At 42.2% G+C, this 18,700-nt stretch overlaps 1 protein-coding gene across 1 annotated transcript; it reads left to right on the plus strand.

Annotated features, from left to right (window-relative positions):
* The first annotated feature begins 270 nt into the window (after window positions 1–270).
* SGCB (sarcoglycan beta) lies at window positions 271–18,267 on the plus strand. The gene is made up of 6 exons (XM_066279068.1): window positions 271–435; window positions 6,664–6,873; window positions 11,156–11,341; window positions 12,490–12,681; window positions 13,311–13,442; window positions 15,174–18,267. Exons 1-6 carry the CDS (start codon window positions 403–405, stop codon window positions 15,375–15,377), a joined length of 957 nt encoding a protein of 318 aa, XP_066135165.1. The 5' UTR covers window positions 271–402; the 3' UTR covers window positions 15,378–18,267.
* Window positions 18,268–18,700: the final 433 nt, after the last annotated feature.

Below are 18,700 nucleotides of genomic sequence, written 5' to 3' on the forward strand. Positions count from 1 at the left end.
TACGTGCATTCTCGAAAACGCCCCTTTCCAGCCCAGCCAGGAGACCCGGGCGGGTGACAACAAGGAGAATGTCCCAGCCCGGGAGGGCACCCGCCCTGCATGATGAGGAACGAAGGAGAAAGGGACAGGCGTCCTCGTGCCCGTTCGGGAGCATCCAGAGGCGGCCCAAGGTCGCGTGGAACTCCTGGCGCAGGATAACGTCCCCGAGGCTGCAATCCCGGGTGCAGGGGGCGGCGGGACGGTCGCTGCATCTCGGCGGGCTCCAAACCTCTCCGCTCCAGCGGGGTAACGGGCAGTGAGCGGCGATCCCCTCCCACTCCGGCCGACAGGGCGCAGGCGCAGGCGCTCGGTGCGGCGGCGGCGGCGGCGGCGGACGGGGAGGGCGGCCGCGGGCGCGGGAAGATGGCGGCGGCGGCGGCGGCGGCCGCCGAGCAGGTCTGTGAGCCCCGCTGCGGTTGGGGGCTGGCGGGGCAGGGGCGCCGGGGTCCTACCGGGGTCCCGCCGTAGAGCTGGCTGGCGGGGACCGGGGCGCGCCGTAGAGCTGGCCGGCTGGGGCGGGCTCTGCGGGGTGGGGCGGGGCGGGAGGAGCGGTCCGCAGCCGGGGATGCTGGCGGAGGCCGGCGGGGGCGCAGGCGGAGCTCCGGGGCAGGAGGGGAGCAAGCCGCGGGCCTCGCCTGGCCGGGCCGCAATGTCCCCGGCCGCGGCGAGGAGGGGTCGCCTGCCTGAGAGCCCGCGAGGCGGCCGGACAGCCCGAGCCCGCGCCAGGACGTGCCCCGCTCGGCGGCCCGCGGAGATGCGGTAAAAATAACCTCAGGCCGGCGCCCCGAGGCTCCCGGACCGCAGCCAAGCGGCAGACAGCTGTTGCCTGGGAGTCGGCTCGCGGCCACTTGCGGCTGCCGTCCCGATGTGGGTGTGCGGACACCCAGGTTTCCCCTCCCGCTTGGCTTTATGGAGCGCGGCGGTCACCAGTATAAAACTGCCTCCTGGCCGATTGGTTTAAAATAATTTTTAAATGCTTTATCAAGTATTTCCTGATGTGCTTATAATAGCTCCAAAGGCTGTTTTCCCCCAAAAGCAAGATATATATCTGTATACATATACATGAATATGTGTGTAAGTATATATATTTATTTATATAGTTACATATAAAATCTATATAATATATACATATAGTTACTAGGGTAATTTAAAACAAGTAATTTTCATGGTCACTTTTTCTTTTTTCTTAACTGTATTTCCCTTTAGAAAAATAGAACTATGATGTGACAGGTTTTTTTTTTTTAAAGTCCCATTCTTAACCCTTGTTTAAAAAATAAATACAAGTTAAGTAACTAACATTCTGCTTCCAGAAAAGCTTTTTTTTCTGGATTTTCTTAGGTGATTAAAGTGCTATTAGAGACCTAGTGTGTGTGTGTGTGTGTGTGTGTGTGTGTGTGTGTGTGTGTGTGTGTGTGTATATCACTGCAGGCATCATTCTTAGGGATATAAAATCTAAAAGACATGAAATCTGCATCTGCTTTCAGGAGCTTAAAGTCAAAGTGCCTAATAAATGCAGAACCATCAGCTAAAGGCAGTAGGCAAGCTACAGGTTGTAGCAGTAAAATAAAGGAATGAGTGAAAGTGAAAGGAGACAAAACTTGGAGTTGCTGAGATTAAAAGTTGTTCAGTGGCTTTCCTGATTGCCCTCCTAATCTATCAGCTTCTATTTTAAACAGTTCTTATTTTACCTACAGCACCTTATGATGTTCTTGAGTTGCCACTGAGGTTTTATTCTTTTTTTAAAATAAATTTTTATTAATTTTAATGGGGTGACATTAATAAATCAGGGTACATATGTTCAAAGAAAACATCTCCAGGTTATCTTGTCATTCAATTATGTTGCATACCTGTCACCCAAAGTCACATTGTCCTCTGTCACTTTCTATCTGGTTTTCTTTGTGTCCCTCCCCCCTTCCCCTCCCTCCTCTTCCATCCCCCCCCCAACCACCACACTCTTGTCCATGTCTCTTAGTCTCGTTTTTATGTCCCACCTATGTATGGAATCATGCAGTTCTTAGTTTTTTCTGATTTACTTATTTCACTCCGTATAATGTTATCAAGATCCATCCATGTTGTTGTAAATGATCCGATGTCATCATTTCTTATGGCTGAGTAGCATTCCGTAGTATATATATACCACATCTTCTTTATCACATAAACAGGGCACTCTGATCCATCCCTCATCCTCCACTTCAAAGTTATGCATTTATGTCTCTAACCCTGAATGTAACTGAATTTTCCACGGACAGTTCAAACTCAAAAATGTTCAAACCTGGATTGCATCCTATTTACTATTAAAAGGGCTAAAATCATTCATTCTCCTAGCCAGAAACTTGGGATCTGGGCCAGCTTAGGGGTGCTCAGAAGGGACCCTCATTTGGTTTAATGCTGTGCTGTACCAGGCTTGGTATTTGAACAGTTTCTTTTTTCTTCAGATCCCAGTAACTATGCAGCAGGTCCTACTGGGGAGCTATCTTAGACCCCACTTTGTCTCATTCACACACAGTCATTCACCAGGTCCTCCTGTCAGTTCTGCCTCTTAACCTCTGCATAATCTTTTCATCTCCAATGCCCAGGCTCAGTCAGGCCCTCTTTTGGGACTGTTAGAGAAAACCGCTGTTAATATCTTCGACTCTAAACTCTTCTAATCCAGTTTATTGCATTTTGATTTGATTTTGCTGTAAGGCAAATCTGATCATATCACTAACCTATTCTAAATGTTTGGTAGTTCCCTATCACTTTAACAGTGAAGTCCATCGATCTTGTCATGGTACTTACATCTGTTCATTTACTGGCTCTATCCACATCTCTCACCTCATTTTTTGCCCCATTCCTGTACTTGTCCTCCTCACCATTCACATAAAACATCCAAAATTAGTTTGTCCAGAGGTGACCCATAAGGAAATCTTAAATTATCTTAAAATCCTTCAGCTGATGCCCCTGCTCGCCAAACAGAACTGCATTCCTCTCGTGTACCCTTTCAGTGGCCCGTGCATTGCTCCACATGGCACTTGCCATGCTGAACTGCAGTTGTTAGCAACCTGTCTGCCTACCCTACTTGCTTGTAAGTTCATTGAGGGTAAATGCTATGCCTTGCTCATCTTGGTAGTCTGAGCATCTGGCATATAGTCAGTCTTCATTAAATGTTAAATGCATCCAGTGAATATAATAATATACATGAGTTGGCAGAGATGAGTAAAGAATGCATCCCAGCAGGTATAGATTTGCCCTGCCTCTATTTTATGCAGACCTATATTCAAACTCTGGCTAAGACTTAAATTGCCCACCTGTCAGCACTGTCACAGGTGTCTGTGAAAATTAAAAGCAAGCACAAGGCATTTTACTATCTTCAGGCAAGAACTCTCAAAATGCATCTTCAACTTTAAAATGTCTACAGTCGATTCACCTCATGCAGATATGCAACCTACACAGCTGTGTTCAGCATTCAGTTTTGTATAAAATCTGTTGAGTAGATTGAATTCTCTTCTACCAAGCCTTCCTTACTGTTTTGTGGAATTAAATTTTTTTTTATCTGCATATTACTCCAGTGATTATCCCTGTCTTTCCCCATAAGTCCTCACCAGCCTGCTGCCCCTGACACCATGATAAGATTCCAGTTGGCCTTGCCTGTCACATCCCTAGTAAAAAGAAGAGCGTTTTCCTTCCTGGCATGAGTGAAATGGGAGCCCACCCTTTAAGACTGTTCTTTTCTCCTGTGCTCTGTGTCACTTTCTTTCCCACCTCCTGCAGGCTGTTTCCTGCATTCCCCTGCTCTACTCTGAGATCTTTGATCCACTTCTCTTGACATCTTTCCCTCTGCCATCAAACATACAGTTTGGGGGTGGGAGGGAGGTGCTAACAACAACAAAAGAAGCATAGTTTTCCTCTGACAGTATGTAATTCTTTAGATGTAATCTTTCTTTCCTTTCTTCTTCTGGACTCAAAAATACATGTATACATGTCGGCATCTTTTCAAGACTGTTCCCGGCTTACCAACTTGCTATACAGAGTTCATCTTTGAAGGTAGTGGAAGCGCTTCCTGACAAATCAAGTTCAGCAGCACTGCCATTCTGGTCTTCTTACCATTCATCGTAGTTCTTATTTTTAATTGGTTCTGCACATTTAAAGTTTCCCAGTACTCTGTCCCTTGGCCCTTTGTTCTCTTTGTACCATTTTTCTCACAGTAAACTGAAGTGGTCTCATAGATTTAACTTACCTCGAGGCTGAGAGCTCTCAAATGTGTTCCTCCGGACCTCAGACCTCCCATTGCCTTTGAGGCACGTGGTTATTTCTCATTCAGTTCAGACACATCTGTAGAATTGCGTCCCTTCTTCATGCCCCATATTTAACTGGTCACCATTTAGTAAACATGCGATTGTGTTCTTGAAGTTGGTTACAAATTCAGTTAACTTTTCTCTTGCAGTCTATTTTTAATTGTCCTTTTTTCTCCCACCTGCGTTTAGGCCTTCATTACCTCAGACCCCTCTTCCTGCAACATCCCCAACAGCCTACTTCCTGGTAGTGCTGTTCCCTAGCTTTTCTACAAATGTCCACACTTTTAGCATCTTGAAACATGTCACTCATGTTCAGAAACTTCCAGTAACTCCCAGTTAAACAGATATAAAGACAAAAATTTTCACCCAGCAATCCAAGAACTTTCACAAGCTGTTCTACTTATCTGACCTTATTCTCCCTGAATAAGATCGGGCACAATCTGACCCAGCCACTCTGTCCTGTTTCCCTGGAAACTCCACACCATCCCATCTTTCCTCCCATTAAATTCCACAGCATGTATTATCTATACCAGGGGTCCCCAAACTTTTTACACAGGGGGCCAGTTCACTGTCCTTCAGACCGTTGGAGGGCCAGACTATAAAAAAAAACTATGAACAAATCCCTATGCACACTGCACATATCTTATTTTAAAGTAAAAAAACAAAACGGGAACAAATACAATATTTAAAATAAAGAACAAGTAAATTTAAATCAACAAACTGACCAGTATTTCAATGGGAACTATGCTCCTCTCACTGACCACCAATGAAAGAGGTGCCCCTTCCGGAAGTGCGGCGGGGGCCGGATAAATGGCCTCAGGGTGCCGCATGTGGCCCGCGGGCCGTAGTTTGGGGACCCCTGGTCTATACTATTGACTTTGACACCTGAACATACAGAATACTTTACTGCATTACTATTTTATGTACCCAAGTCACATTTATAATATCTGGACAATAAGGATGCTGTCCTATATTTCTTTTATATTTCTATTCATGGTATTAGTGTTTAAGCTAAAAGTGCTTACCAAATGCCTGTTCAATAAATGAATTTTCTCAGAGCTCTAAAGCACATATGAGTTGGGCAGTATCCATTTCTACGCATTCCTTCTGTGTTTGTAATACCAGATTAATACCTAAAATGTCAGCCATAGTCTAAATCAAGTTCTCAAACTTTTTGGCCTCAGGTTCTTTTTATACTCTTAAAAATTAGTGAGGATCCCAAAGAATTTTTGTTTACATGGGTTTTACTCATTGGTATTTACCATATTAGTAATTAAAACAAAAATTTAAAACAGAATACACAAAGCTCACATTTTATTAGCTGTTATAGCAATCATGTCATCACATACAGTCATGGAGCCTATGGGAAATTCCACTGTACATTTATGAGAGGAGAGTAAAAAAGGAAAAATACCATCTTAGTGTTATTTTGAAAAATAGTGTTCACTCTCCAGACCCCTGAGAGGGTTTAGGGGAGCCCCTCCAGGATTCCCAGCCCATACTTTGAAAACTGCTGGTCTAGGATAATGTTAGCTTTAGCCAGGTCTTAGTTTGTTTGGGGTTTTTTTGTATTTTTTCCGAAGCCAGAAATGGGGAGGCAGTCAGACAGACTCCCGCATGCGCCCAACCGGGATCCACCCGGCACGCCCACCAGGGGGCAATGCTCTGCCCGTCTTGTGGCATCGCTCTGCCTCAATTCTAGCACCTGAGGCAGAGGCCACAGAGCCATCCTCAGCACCTGGGCCAACTTTGCTCCAGTGGAGCCTTGGCTGCAGGAGGGGAACAGAGAAACAGAGAGGAAGGAGAGGGGGAGGGGTGGAGAAGCAGATGGGCGCTTCTCCTGTGTGCCCTGACTGGGAATCGAACCCAGGACTCCTGCACGCCAGGCAGATGCTCTACCACTGAGCCAACTGGCCAGGGCCAGCCAGTTCTTAGTTTTGATAAAGTCTATCAGCCTTTCCAAATCCTTTTCGTATAAATGAAAATACATGTATAATTGAAAATAATTATACGTAAATCATTAATTTAAAAAAGATTACCCACTGTAATGTGTATATGTTCCTTCTTCCTCCCAGTGTGCTAACGGTACATTCTACTAAGGTGGGACTGTTCAAAGCAGAGAGTGGAAATCTGTTATCAGATAGTCATACTGCGAGTTTTTCTCTACCACCCCTCGAAGCATAGTAATCACGTCCATACGTGGAGACTGAAACTCAACGTGATCTGAAGTTTATTAATGAAAATATGTCACTAACCAATTCGGCTTTCTGTGGTTAGGAATATGCACTTAATAAATAAATGCATCCAAAGAGAGGCTATAGCTGTTCCAACGTGTTACGCTTTGTTTTAGCAAAGTTCCAATGGTCCTGTGAAGAAGTCCATGCGGGAGAAGGCTGTGGAGAGGAGGAACGTCAATAAGGAGCACAACAGCAACTTCAAAGCCGGATATATTCCTATCGACGAGGACCGCCTCCATAAAACAGGCTTGAGAGGGAGGAAGGGCAACTTGGCCATCTGTGTGATTGTCCTCTTGTTCATCCTGGCTGTTATCAACTTAATTGTGAGTATGAGGCACAGAATATTCTTTTGTTAATTCCCATAGGGAACTTTTCCTCTGTTTCCCAGTGAAATCATAGACTTTGTTTATATAATTTCTTTCAGGACTCTCTTACTTTCTGCTTTGCTACACATGTTTTATCTCTTACTGTGTTTTAAAGAATATATATAAGATATATGTATGTGTGTATATCTTAGTATGCATATGTTACCATATATTCTTTAAAAAAAAGGATGTTTATGGATTCTTCCCTTTAAAGGACTTAACTTATAAAAGGTAGAATCAACTCAATAGAAGAGACCTTTTGCTAAGATGATTTTACTGCCTTCACCTCTCCTAAAAAATATAATCCTTTCTCTATTTATTCCGCTTTGCAACATTTAGTCTTATCTCCTCAGGTAGATTTTTTTTTTTTAGACTGAGAGACAGACAGACAGAAAGGCATAGAGATGAGAAGCATCAATTCTTTGTTGCAGCATCTTAGTTGTTCATTGACTGCTTTCTCATATGTGCCTTGACCACCAGGGGGCTCCAGCAGAGCAAGTGACCCCTTGCTCTAGCCAGCAACCTTGGGCTTAAGTCAGCCACCTTTGGGCTCAAGCCAGCAACCATGGTGTCATGTCTATGAACCCGTGCTCAAGCCGACGACCCTGCGCTCAAGCCAGGGACTTTGGGGTTTTGAATCTGGGTCCTCAGCATCCCAGGCTGACTCTATCCACTGCGCCACTGCCTGGTCAGTCTCCACAGCTAGAGTTTTAAACCTGTAAGCCCTTGGATGGCAGTGAAGGGTTATATTTTATGGTCTTCGATCTCTGTTGTCAGAGAAAGAAAGGATTGGTATGCTAGTTTACAGGGAGCTGCTGAGGGCATGGATGTTGCCTTTTTGAAAGATACTTTTTTAAGGAAGACTTTTAATCCAAGGTTGTAACTATCAGAGGGTTCAATTTGTAGAGAGTGATTATTTGTTTACCCAAGACTGATCATGACCATGGACTTCAGCAGTTCTAACGTGATTCCATTGACTTTTTACTTTTAACACTTTCAAGACAGTTCTTTGTCTTTATTTACATCTAAAACATTTGTCTCAAATTCTTTACTTATCTCAAAAAGAACTGGTGGCCTGACCTGTGGTGGTGCAGTGGATAAAGCATCGACTTGGAAATGCTGAGGTCACCAGTTTGAAACCCTGGGCTTGCCTGGTCAAGGCACATATGGGAGTTGATGCTTCTAGCTCCTCCCTACCTTCTCTCTCTCTGTCTCTCTCTCCTCTCTCTCTCCCTCTCTGTCTTTCTCTCTCCTCTCTAAAATGAATAAATAAAATTTTAAAAAAAAAATTTTTTTTTAATTAAAAAAAAAACAACTGGTACTATAAAAAGCTACACTAGGAGCACATATTCCAAATTTGTTTTATTGTGTTATGTTATTGGAAACTTTTGGTTAAGATGGCAGATTAAAAACATTGTCATCCCCCTTTTCTTTAAAAAGCTCATCCCAAGGTGAAAATGTCAATATTTTCCAAGAAATATCTTTGGAGAAAGTGGGAAGTAACTGAAAACCTGAGTCATAATATACGAAGACAAACAGTAGGAGGAGGAGTGGCAAATAACTTCTCAGAGACAAGAAACCACCGTGTGTGGTGGGGCGGGGGTGGCAGGGTATGTTGGTGAAAGTGCCTTGCAGAATCCTGAAAATCAGAAGTACAGGTACCTTGAAAAGCAGGAGTGAGGTAAGAACTGAATAGAGAGCTTGTTGGAAAAACCTGTAGAAGGAGCCATGGGATCCCTAGCCACCCCTCCCACCCAGCCAGCAGTTAGACAGCATCCCCTCCGAACCCCACACAAGAATGCACTGACAGGAGAGCATTCTCAGTGCCCAAGGCTGTTGCAGAGGACGGTGGCGATGGGGTTCTCTACCGAAGGCCGGGAAGTCTGAATCCTAAGTACCAAGATTCCCGTTCCCAGGCTCCATTATCCTCATCCTCCACCTCCCGCTTCTTGGCGCACGGCTTATACCCTCTTGGTGAGGGATAGAATAGCCTTCTCTGGAGAAACTGAGGCCCCTGAAGAAAAGACCTGCAGATGCTGGCACTAGGCAGGTTCCAGCAAAAAAGCCATGTGACGTCTGTGGGTCACAGGCCCACCCCACATGGAAATTTTTTTTTTCCTGAAGTGAGAAGCCTGGAGGCAGAGAAACAGACTCCCACATGTGCCTGACCAGGATTCACCTGGCATACCCACTAGAGGGCGATGCTCTGGGGCATTGCTCCATTGTAACTGGAGCCATTCTAGCACCTGAGGCAAAGGCCATGGAGCCATCTTCAGCGTCTGGGCCAGCTTTGCTCCAATAGAGCCTTGGCTGCCAGAGGGGAAGAGGGAGACAGAGAGAAAGAAGAGGGGGAAAAGTGGAGAAACAGATGGGTGCTTCTCCTATGTCCCCTGGCCAGAAATCGAACCCTGGACTTCCACACACCAGGCTGATGCTCTACCACTGAGCCAACCAGCCAGGACCAGAGAACTTTTTCGGGATGATTTGCAATCTCATTGTTAAATAGGAACACTGAGCCTCCAAGGATCAATGTAGTTGTTTGTTTGTTTGTTTTGGAAAGTTCTCAGAACTGACAAATGATAGAAACCAACAACATCCAAAACATGGAGAAAGTAACAATTCAAGGAGGTGGGAAAATGCAATGAATGACAGAAAACTTAAAAAAAAAAAACCAAAAAACTAAAAGCAGTATCTTCAGAGAAATATGAGGATATTGCACTCATGAAGCAAGGATAACATTACATTAAAAAGAAGCAACTAAAGAATAAGGAACATCTCATGCATACACGGATGGATGGATACATACATACATACATACATACATACTAGAAGATAAAGGAATTCTTCCAGAAAGTTCAACAAAATTACAGTACTAATCCAGGAACTGTAACATTTTTTAAATAGGAGTTTCAGAAAGCGTTAAGAGAGAACACACTGGGGAGAAAGTTTTCAAATAAACCAACAAAGTTTTCTAGAACAGATTGAAAAGTACCATTCTTTGCCCAGCATAACACATAGACTAGACTCACACCGAGACCATCACTTTGAAATCGCAGAGAACCAGGAGTAAAGAGAGGATCCAGAGGAAAAAAAGCAGGTCCTGCATAAAAAAATAGAAAGTCAGAGTGGCGGCAGACCTCTCAAAAGCAGCACCTGAAACCAGAAGGCAAGTGAGCCTTCAAAACTCAGAATACAATTTCAGATCTAGAAACATAAACCGAGCTAGACTATCAGTCAAGTGTGAGGGCTTATAGAGATATTTTGTAGCAATGGACACTCCAAAGTTTTTATTTCACATACATTCTAAGGGAGCGCGGGAGAAGGCTCTCCACCAGAAGGAGGTCCCAAGGCAAGCGAGTTGAAGACAAGGACACAGTCAGTGGGTGTCTACAGGGAGAACGACAAAGGAGGCGCCAGCAGGACAGCGAAGGAGGGGTTCATGGTTATAGCCACGCCGCAGACCCAGAGGGTCACAGTCCAGATTGAAGCAAGAAGATAGGGGTTCCAGAAAGAAGTCCTGAGGAAAACAGAACTTATAAATCATCTGAGCGGTTCCGACTTCTAGAACATATTATTGAGACGTCTGACAGAAATATAGGAGGGTTTGAAGAAATTTAGTCAGCTCTTCAAAGAAACTGAGGAGATGAAGGGAAGACAGTATTAAATGTTGAGAGACACAGAGTACAGAAAAGGGTCTGCTATCATAGTATAGTACTTGGCTTAGCAGTGCATAGTACTTACATGGCCATAATACTGAAAATGCTAAACACGGACTTAACCAAAACCTAAAATAGAAGTTGGAGGAAAAGAAATATAAATGAGCTAAAGTTCTCACCTGTTAAAATAGAAAATCAATCGATAAAACCTAAAATTGATGAGAGAAGAAATAATGTACAAACATTATTTTAAAATATGAAGGGAAATTCTAGACAAAATAAACTTGTTGAAAGTGGTTTCCCTGGATGAGATATGGAAGGGTAGAAAAAATAAATTGCTCTTTTTTTTTTTTATAATAAACCTTTTAGCACTTTTTGACCTTCAGCTAGTTACATGTAATATCCTGATAGAAATTAAATGATTTTATCAGTGGAAAACCACTGATAAACAACCACTGGTATGTTCATCTCACTGATGAAGCACTTTAAGAAGTGTTATCCTTTGGCAATTATCTTTTCTGTTTGTTTTCCGATTACGCTAAATGTTTGCTGCCTATGAACAGTGGGCTTCTTTTCTTTCTTAGATAACACTTGTTATCTGGGCTGTCATTCGCATTGGACCAAATGGCTGTGACAGCATGGAATTTCATGAAAGTGGTCTGCTTCGATTTAAGCAAATATCTGACATGGGAGTTATACATCCTCTTTATAAGAGCACAGTAGGAGGAAGGCGAAATGAAAACTTGGTCATCACTGGCAACAACCAGCCTGTAAGTTACCACATTTAATTGAGGGGCATTAGAGAAAAATTCTTTGTAAAAACCTAAGTTGATTATTGGAAATGGGTATTTTATTTTAGAGAAAAACTCATAAATATATTTAATAATATTGTTGGTCTTATACTCTATTAATGTTAGATGCCTGCTTGCTTTCTTCTCCTCTTCCTCCTCCTTCTCCTCCTCTTCCTCCTCCTCCTCCTCCTCCTCCTCCTCCTCCTCCTCCTCTTCCTTCTTCTTCTTCTTCTTCTTTCTCCTTTTTCTCCTTCTCCTTCTCCTTCTCCTTCTTTCTCCAAGTGAGAGGACGGGTGATAAGAGACACAAACTCCCAAATGCGTCCTAACTGGGATCTACCTGGTGACCCCCATCTGTGGCCAATGCTCTGCCCATCTAGGGCCATACTTGCAACCAGGCTATTTTTAGCACCTGAGGGAGGCTCCACAGAGCCATCAGTGCTTGGGGCTGATGTGCTCGAACCAATCGAGCCATGGCTACAGGAGGGGAAGAGAGAGAGAGAAGAGGAGGAGAAGTGGAGAAGCACAGATGGTTGCTTCTCCTGTGTGCCCTGACCAGGAATTGAACCTCGTACATCCACACGCCAGGCTGATACTCTACCATGGAGCCAACTGGCCAGGAACAGATGCTTTCTTAATATAGTAGATTTTGCTGCATGGCAGCATATACTATGATAGATAAAATTACTATAGAAATACATAGTGTACTTCTTCTCTATACAAGAAAACCATTTTAAAAAGCACCTTCCCTGGTCAGAATACCCTCTATGTTCTGGGAATCTGGAAGAGAATATGCCAGTCTAGTTAGTGCCAATGCCAAGTGGCTGCTATAAGACAAGTTTTTAACTGCATAGAACCTCAAGGAGGTGCCCTTACCTTCCCTGCCCATCTCAGACTAGATCTGTGCACCCTGTGGCCCGTGTATTTGTGCAGAGCGGGATAAGCAAATACACATGTGAGCCCTTGTTTTACAGAATGTTTCTCCAAGTCGGTGGAAAGGGGATAGACAGACACAGTTAAAATGATTTGAAATTAGTATATTATTATAGAGAGTTTTTATAATGTTCTTGATGGATTTTGAATGCAGTCTTCTTTGAAAACCTATTCATGATAAAGTATTTTCTGAAGATTGTTTTTCAGCAAGGGACAACAAAACTCAGTGTGGAAAAGAACAAAACTTCTATTACAAGTGACATTGGTATGCAGTTTTTCGACCCAAGGACTCAAAATATTTTGTTCAGCACAGACTATGAAACTCATGAGTTTCATTTGCCGAGTGGAGTGAAAAGTTTAAATGTTCAAAAAGCCTCTACTGAAAGGGTACGATTTATTTTTCTCTGTTTTATTAATGGAAGAGAATTACTGTCTAACGCAGCTATTTTCAACTTGTGGCACACAAGTTGAAATAAATAATAATAAATATTTATAATAATAAATAATAAAAATAATAAACTAATTAGTAAAATTCTGTGACACACCAAAATATATATTTTGTGCCGATTTGACAAAAAATAGCTGTACAGGTGTAAGTTTGATTCATTCACACTGGACGCTATTATCATGTTGGCTGTTGTCATTTTTTTATTTGACAACCTAAGGGAAAAGGGGTCAGTGCCCCTGACTAAATAGGCAGGTATTGAATAGTTTTAAAATCCTTGTGGCACACCAGTTGAAAATTGCTGCTCTAAAGGTAAAAGGTGGGAGGGCGTTTAACTCTTTTGTAGTGGCGTGAGAGACATTCCAGAACAGCCGAAAGGACAAGTCCTAGATTTGTCACTACCTAGGTTATGTGACCATTAGCAAGTCATCTCTTCACCTCAGCATCTGTAAAACATGGATGAAAACACTTGCCTTTCATATTTTATGGCCAAAACTCCTATTCCTCTATCTTTGATAATAATTATCACTTTAATTTAGAAACTCGCTACTTTTTTTTTTTCCATTTTCAGATTACCAGCAATGCTACTAGTGATTTGAACATAAAAGTGGATGGGCGTGCTATAGTGCGTGGAAATGAAGGAGTATTCATTATGGGCAAAACCATTGAATTTCACATGGGTGGTAATATGGAGTTAAAAGCAGTGAGTATTTTTTTAAGAATTTAAGAGAATTATTCGATTTTTGGGTACATATTGATGTCTCTCTTCCTCTCTAAAAATCAATTCTTTTAAAATCAAAATTCTAAAAATAAATAAATAAATCCTTTAGCAATGTAAAGAAAATAAAATTAAATGACCACAAGATGGCAGCATTAGAACAAAATTGACAAATTCATCATTAAGAATTGTATATATTTAGTCTATATACTATGTCTTCCCGGTCAATAAACCATTTTCATTATTTCATAACCATCTTTCTCTATAATCTGATGATATTTACATTTGGAATTTCTGCTTTATTCTCTCCTTGGAACTAAAAGTCACTTGTATCCAACTACCTTCTTACGTTCCCCACTTCAATATCTAGTAGGCATCTCAAACTCAGCAATGCTAAAATCGTCATATCTTCCCTCCCTCCCCAAATGTGCATTTCTTTCAGGGTCCTGAGTGGTGCCTGTCAGTCCGCAGGCAGCGGCGCAGGTCCTGCCGCCGCCGCCACCTGCACCAGCACCTCCTGCCCGCGCTGCGGGAACCGCCTCCTGAGTGTTCCCTGCTCCCCTTCCCCCTGTAGTCAGTTCTCTGTGCAGCAGCCAGAGCGAGCCTTTCTCATCACACACTTCTCCTCTATTCGGAACCCTCTAAATGGCTTCCCGTCTAGTTCAGAAGAAAGTCCAAAGTCCGTGCCCTGGCCTCTCCTGTGCGGCCCCTCATTGTACCTTAGACTCCTCTTATCAGTCTTCCCCTCACGCTCTCTGCTTCAGCCACTACTTGTTCCTGACTCGCAGGCACGTCTTCACCGCGGGGCCTTGCTGTGTGTCGTTTCCGCTCCCAAGTCCGTTTCCTGGTGACCCACGTGGCTTACTCCTCCACGTGATGCAGCTTCCGCTGGACTGGGACCTTATCCGAGAGACCTTCCCTGACCACCTGTGGAAAGTGGAACCCCTGCCTGGTCACTCGCTCTCCTTTCCCGGGCTTCCTTTCCTCAGATGGTGTCTTTTCGTTTTACCTGTTCGTGTGTCTATTGTCTGCTCCTCCCCACTTAAATGTCAACTGTGTGAGAACTTGGACTTTGCCTGTGTGTTGACTGCTGTATCCCCAGCACCTAGAGTAGTATCTATGGTAGACATGTAATAGTTATGTGTTGAATGAATGAGAGAAGAAAAGGAAAAAGAGGAGCAGGAAGGGAGAGAGATGCTTAGGAGTTCCCAAAAAGGAAGGGCCTGCAATGCAAGAATGCCCGGGGAAGGGGGGACACGGACAGACTGACTGACGGACTGAGGAGGAGGCCCTCCAGGCAGTTCCCTGCCCTGCCTTCTTCAGAAGTCTATGGCTTCAGTTTTCTCTAGGGAAAAATCCTTTTCTTTTATCATTATCAGAAACTTATCAATCAGTAACTTTGTTCAAACTCTCCTAGAAAGTAAATAAAACGGTCTGAGACTTTATCATCAGCCTTATTATGCACTTAGGAATTTTGATATAATTTTAAGTAATGGAGAAATAACTTGTGTTATAAGTATATGGTATACATTATGAACTATTACTAAGAGATCACTACTTGAATTTTGACATTAGTTTTGTTTTTGTTGTTTTGGTCATGACTTCACTCTCTTAGTGCCTTCTTTTCTTGGTAATATTCCAGTAAGTTTTTTCAATTAAATTTGTTGTATCCCCATTTATGGAGGTAAATAAATCATATTGCTATTCTTCCAATAGGAGAACAGCATCATCCTAAATGGAACAGTGATGGTCAGCCCGACTCGCCTCCCCAATTCCTCCAGTGGACCCCAGTTTGGCGCTGGCGAGTGGGTGCGCTACAAGCTGTGTGTGTGTGCCGACGGGACTCTCTTCAAAGTGCAAGTCACAGGCCAGAATATGGGCTGCCAGGTGTCCGACAACCCCTGCGGGAACACTCATTAGAAGAACCTGGGGGAGCTTCAATATGCTCATATCTTGACTTGGCCTTTTTTTTAAGAGTATGCATGCAATTATGTTTTTACAGAGTTTGTGATAACTGGTAATTATTTTATCTGCAGAGCACTGTTATATCTATTACATAATCTCCATACTTAAAATATCCTCAGAGAGCCTGAATTCTAATTCTAATTTTCATTAAGTTGCACTGATCTTCAAGTTACCATTCTCTAAAATAGTGATCAGAAATTTAATAAAATAAAAATTAATCTTTATAAAGGTGTTTTTAAAATTTCACTATTCCTTGTCTAAAAGATAAAGGGCTCTGTTTTTGGTAACTAACGGGCATAGACCCACTTAAGATGTTTAAAAGTACAGCGTCAATAAACGTTACATGCTCTGTCTTGGCTTCTAAGAGGAGAGACAGCTTTATGGTGCACTCACTTCCAGCCATACTCTCCCATGCAAGTGAGGTCATTAAAGAACTTCATGTATGTGAGGTAATAAGAAACTGTAGTTCCTTCGTTTTGCACTAGGAAGAAAATACTCTGTAATAGAATGTTTACTTGTTAAATATTGATAAATATTAAGTGTTCACGATGTGGTAGAAACTGAAATAACCACCCTAGCTTTAACTTTTAGGTAATGCTGATAGCTGTCACTTATTAAGCATCTTATACATCCTAGGCGTTGTACTAGGCGTCGCATGTGTAGTAGCACTACTTCTCCCCAGCGCTCTGTGAGTAGGAGTTATTACCCTCGTTTTACAATCAGGAAATCGAGGGCCGGAGGCTTAAGAAACTTGCCTGATGTCACGTAGAAAAGAGCTGAGTTGGGATTGAAACCTAGATGCACCGGCTTCCAAAAACTTTCTTATTTTCACTATCTCCGTTGATTTAATTATTTAAAACTCAGCGAAGATGAACAAAGAAAGACTAATTCTAACTTACAGATAAACAAAGCAAGTATGCTTACTCTAGTTAAAAATAAACCAATTTCCTGTCAAAAAATATATATATATGTGTGTGGATATATATATATAGTCAACCCATGTTAGATTTTAAACCATCCTAAGCCAATTCCAAAATGTCATACCACAGGGAGGTCAAATTGGCCTAGTTACCAGTTACCCGTTTCCCGACTAGTGGGCTATGGCACACTGCACTACCTAAATTGGAGAAAAGGGTTGCCAGAATATTTATACCCTCAGCCCTCAGGGCCGCACAGTAAGAAGGGGGGAGGCCATGGCCCCAACCAAGTCCCACTGGCCAGGAATGTCCTGGCGGATTCGGCCCAATGCATGCCGTACAAATATTACACTTTTTAATGTGTGCCATTCCTTGAAAAAAAGTTGGGAAGCTCTGGACTAAGGGATGTTCATGCAGAAATAATACAAGTAATTTTTAAGTATAAGAGTTGATCTCTAATAATATTGTCCCATTATAATGATTTACAATCCTCAAATCAGTGGTTTTTAATGTATTTTGTATTTTACTTGAAAGGAACTCTGGTATTATTAAGACATACACAATATCAGGGAAGGAAACTTCAAATTAGTTTGCTACAAAGTAGGCAAGTAGTGATAAATCATAGACTCCAGCCTGCATTCAAGTATAACAGCATTGTGTCATGGTCACTTTGAACTGTGTAGATAGGAAAATCAATACAAAAAACAACCTGCGTTCAATATTGTTACAATTCTCTGATAGAAAAACCAGCTGCCTTAGAGACTATGAATGGTGTACTGAAGTGTACTCAAATAGAGATTGACTTCTGTATAATATTGAGTGCAGTTTTTAAAAGAAGAAAAAGAGAGTGAAATGTATTGCCTCTGAGTGTTATTAGTTGTAGTGATATTCAGAACCCTATTTCAATATATTCAGTATCACTTAGTATCTGAAAGATATTCAGAAAAATTTCATTAAAAGTTTCATTCAGATGTTCAGTATATTTTTAAATCTTACATTCATTACTTGTCTGCTCTATTTAGATTTACTTTGAAATTTTCTTTAAATATTTTTACAAAAACTACAGAATACAATGTTACAACATATTATTTATTGACTAAGTCATGAAAGAATCTATTTTTTCTCCTCTTTGAGAAATATTTGTGTTTTTGATGCATCTCCATTAAGTGCTTTTGTCATGACAGAACATTTGGATGTTCTTATAGAACCGATTGGTAAAGAAACAGGTACAGTATTTGAGGATACTGTGAAGGTCTTCCTTGCCTCTTCACTGAAATGTGGACGTGGAGAACCCACTGGAAAGCAGATCAAGAACGAACAATCCATTTCATCTGTGACTTGTTTTGCATAACAGTAAACTCTGGGGTTCTCATCCTCACCACCAGATGGTCTTTTTCTATAATGTTAACTTTCCTCTCTGCCAGTTGTTCCTCCCCCACAGTGAGTGCTGATGGGACAAGCAGCAGACTAGGGGGAGGTTGTCGACACAGGCCTGTTTAAATCAGTGCAGTCGTTTAGAGGTGGACTGTCGTGGTCGGGGACTAATGAAATAAAAGCAGGATACTTTAGAGACTGTCTGATGAGCAGGTAGGAAAATGCTAAATGACACAAGGTGGGGACTGCCTCTATATGTAATATTTGTGTAGTAGCTTTGATGATGAAAGATGGAAGTTCTACCTAGTATTGAATGAGTGTTCCTAAGAGGGTAAGATTGTTCCAGTGCTAAACTTGACAAAAAAGAGACCATTGATGTGCTGATAATTTTAGTAATCTTTTTAAAAAGTGCTGAAGGGCAAAGGTCACAATTATGCCATACCAAAATAAATCTTTAAATCTGATTCAGATGATTAACTTTCGGTTTCATTTACTTCAGCTTGTAATAACTATTAATGACCTCTATTTACAATAAAGATTCTGTCAATTGTTCACTGTTTTTTTCTTTTCTTTTTTTTTTTTTTGTGATAGAGACAGAGAGAGGGACAGACAGACAGGAAGGGAAAGAGATGAGAAGCATCAGTTCTTTGTTGTGGCAACTTAGTTGTTCATTGATTGCTTTCTCATATGTACCTTGACCTGGGGGCTGCAGCAGAGCAAGTGACCCCTTGCTCAAACCAGCAACCTTGGGCTCAAGCCAGCGATCTTGGGCTTCAAGCCAGCGACCATGGGTCATGTCTATGATCCCGCACTCAAGCTAGATGAGTCTGTGCTGAAGCCAGCGACCTTGGGGTTTCCAACCTGGGTCCTCTGCATCCCAGTCTGACACTCTATCCACTGTGCTACCACCTGGTCAGGCTGCTATTATTTTTTTAATAGTTAAACAATTAGCAGGTTCTGCCTGATCATATATATATGCAGGTTTCT

This window comes from Saccopteryx bilineata, chromosome 5 (genome assembly GCF_036850765.1).
Source record: "Saccopteryx bilineata isolate mSacBil1 chromosome 5, mSacBil1_pri_phased_curated, whole genome shotgun sequence".
NCBI classification, from domain to species: Eukaryota; Metazoa; Chordata; class Mammalia; order Chiroptera; family Emballonuridae; genus Saccopteryx; species Saccopteryx bilineata.

Excerpts from the sequence above, each read along its gene's own strand:
- SGCB (XM_066279068.1), top strand. The coding sequence starts at position 403 with ATGGCGGCGGCGGCGGCGGCGGCCGCCGAGCAG. Across the intron at positions 436-6,663 it reads CGGCGGCGGCCGCCGAGCAG|CAAAGTTCCAATGGTCCTGT; the intron begins GTCTGTGAGCCC and ends GCTTTGTTTTAG. Across the intron at positions 11,342-12,489 it reads TCACTGGCAACAACCAGCCT|ATTGTTTTTCAGCAAGGGAC; the intron begins GTAAGTTACCAC and ends TATTTTCTGAAG.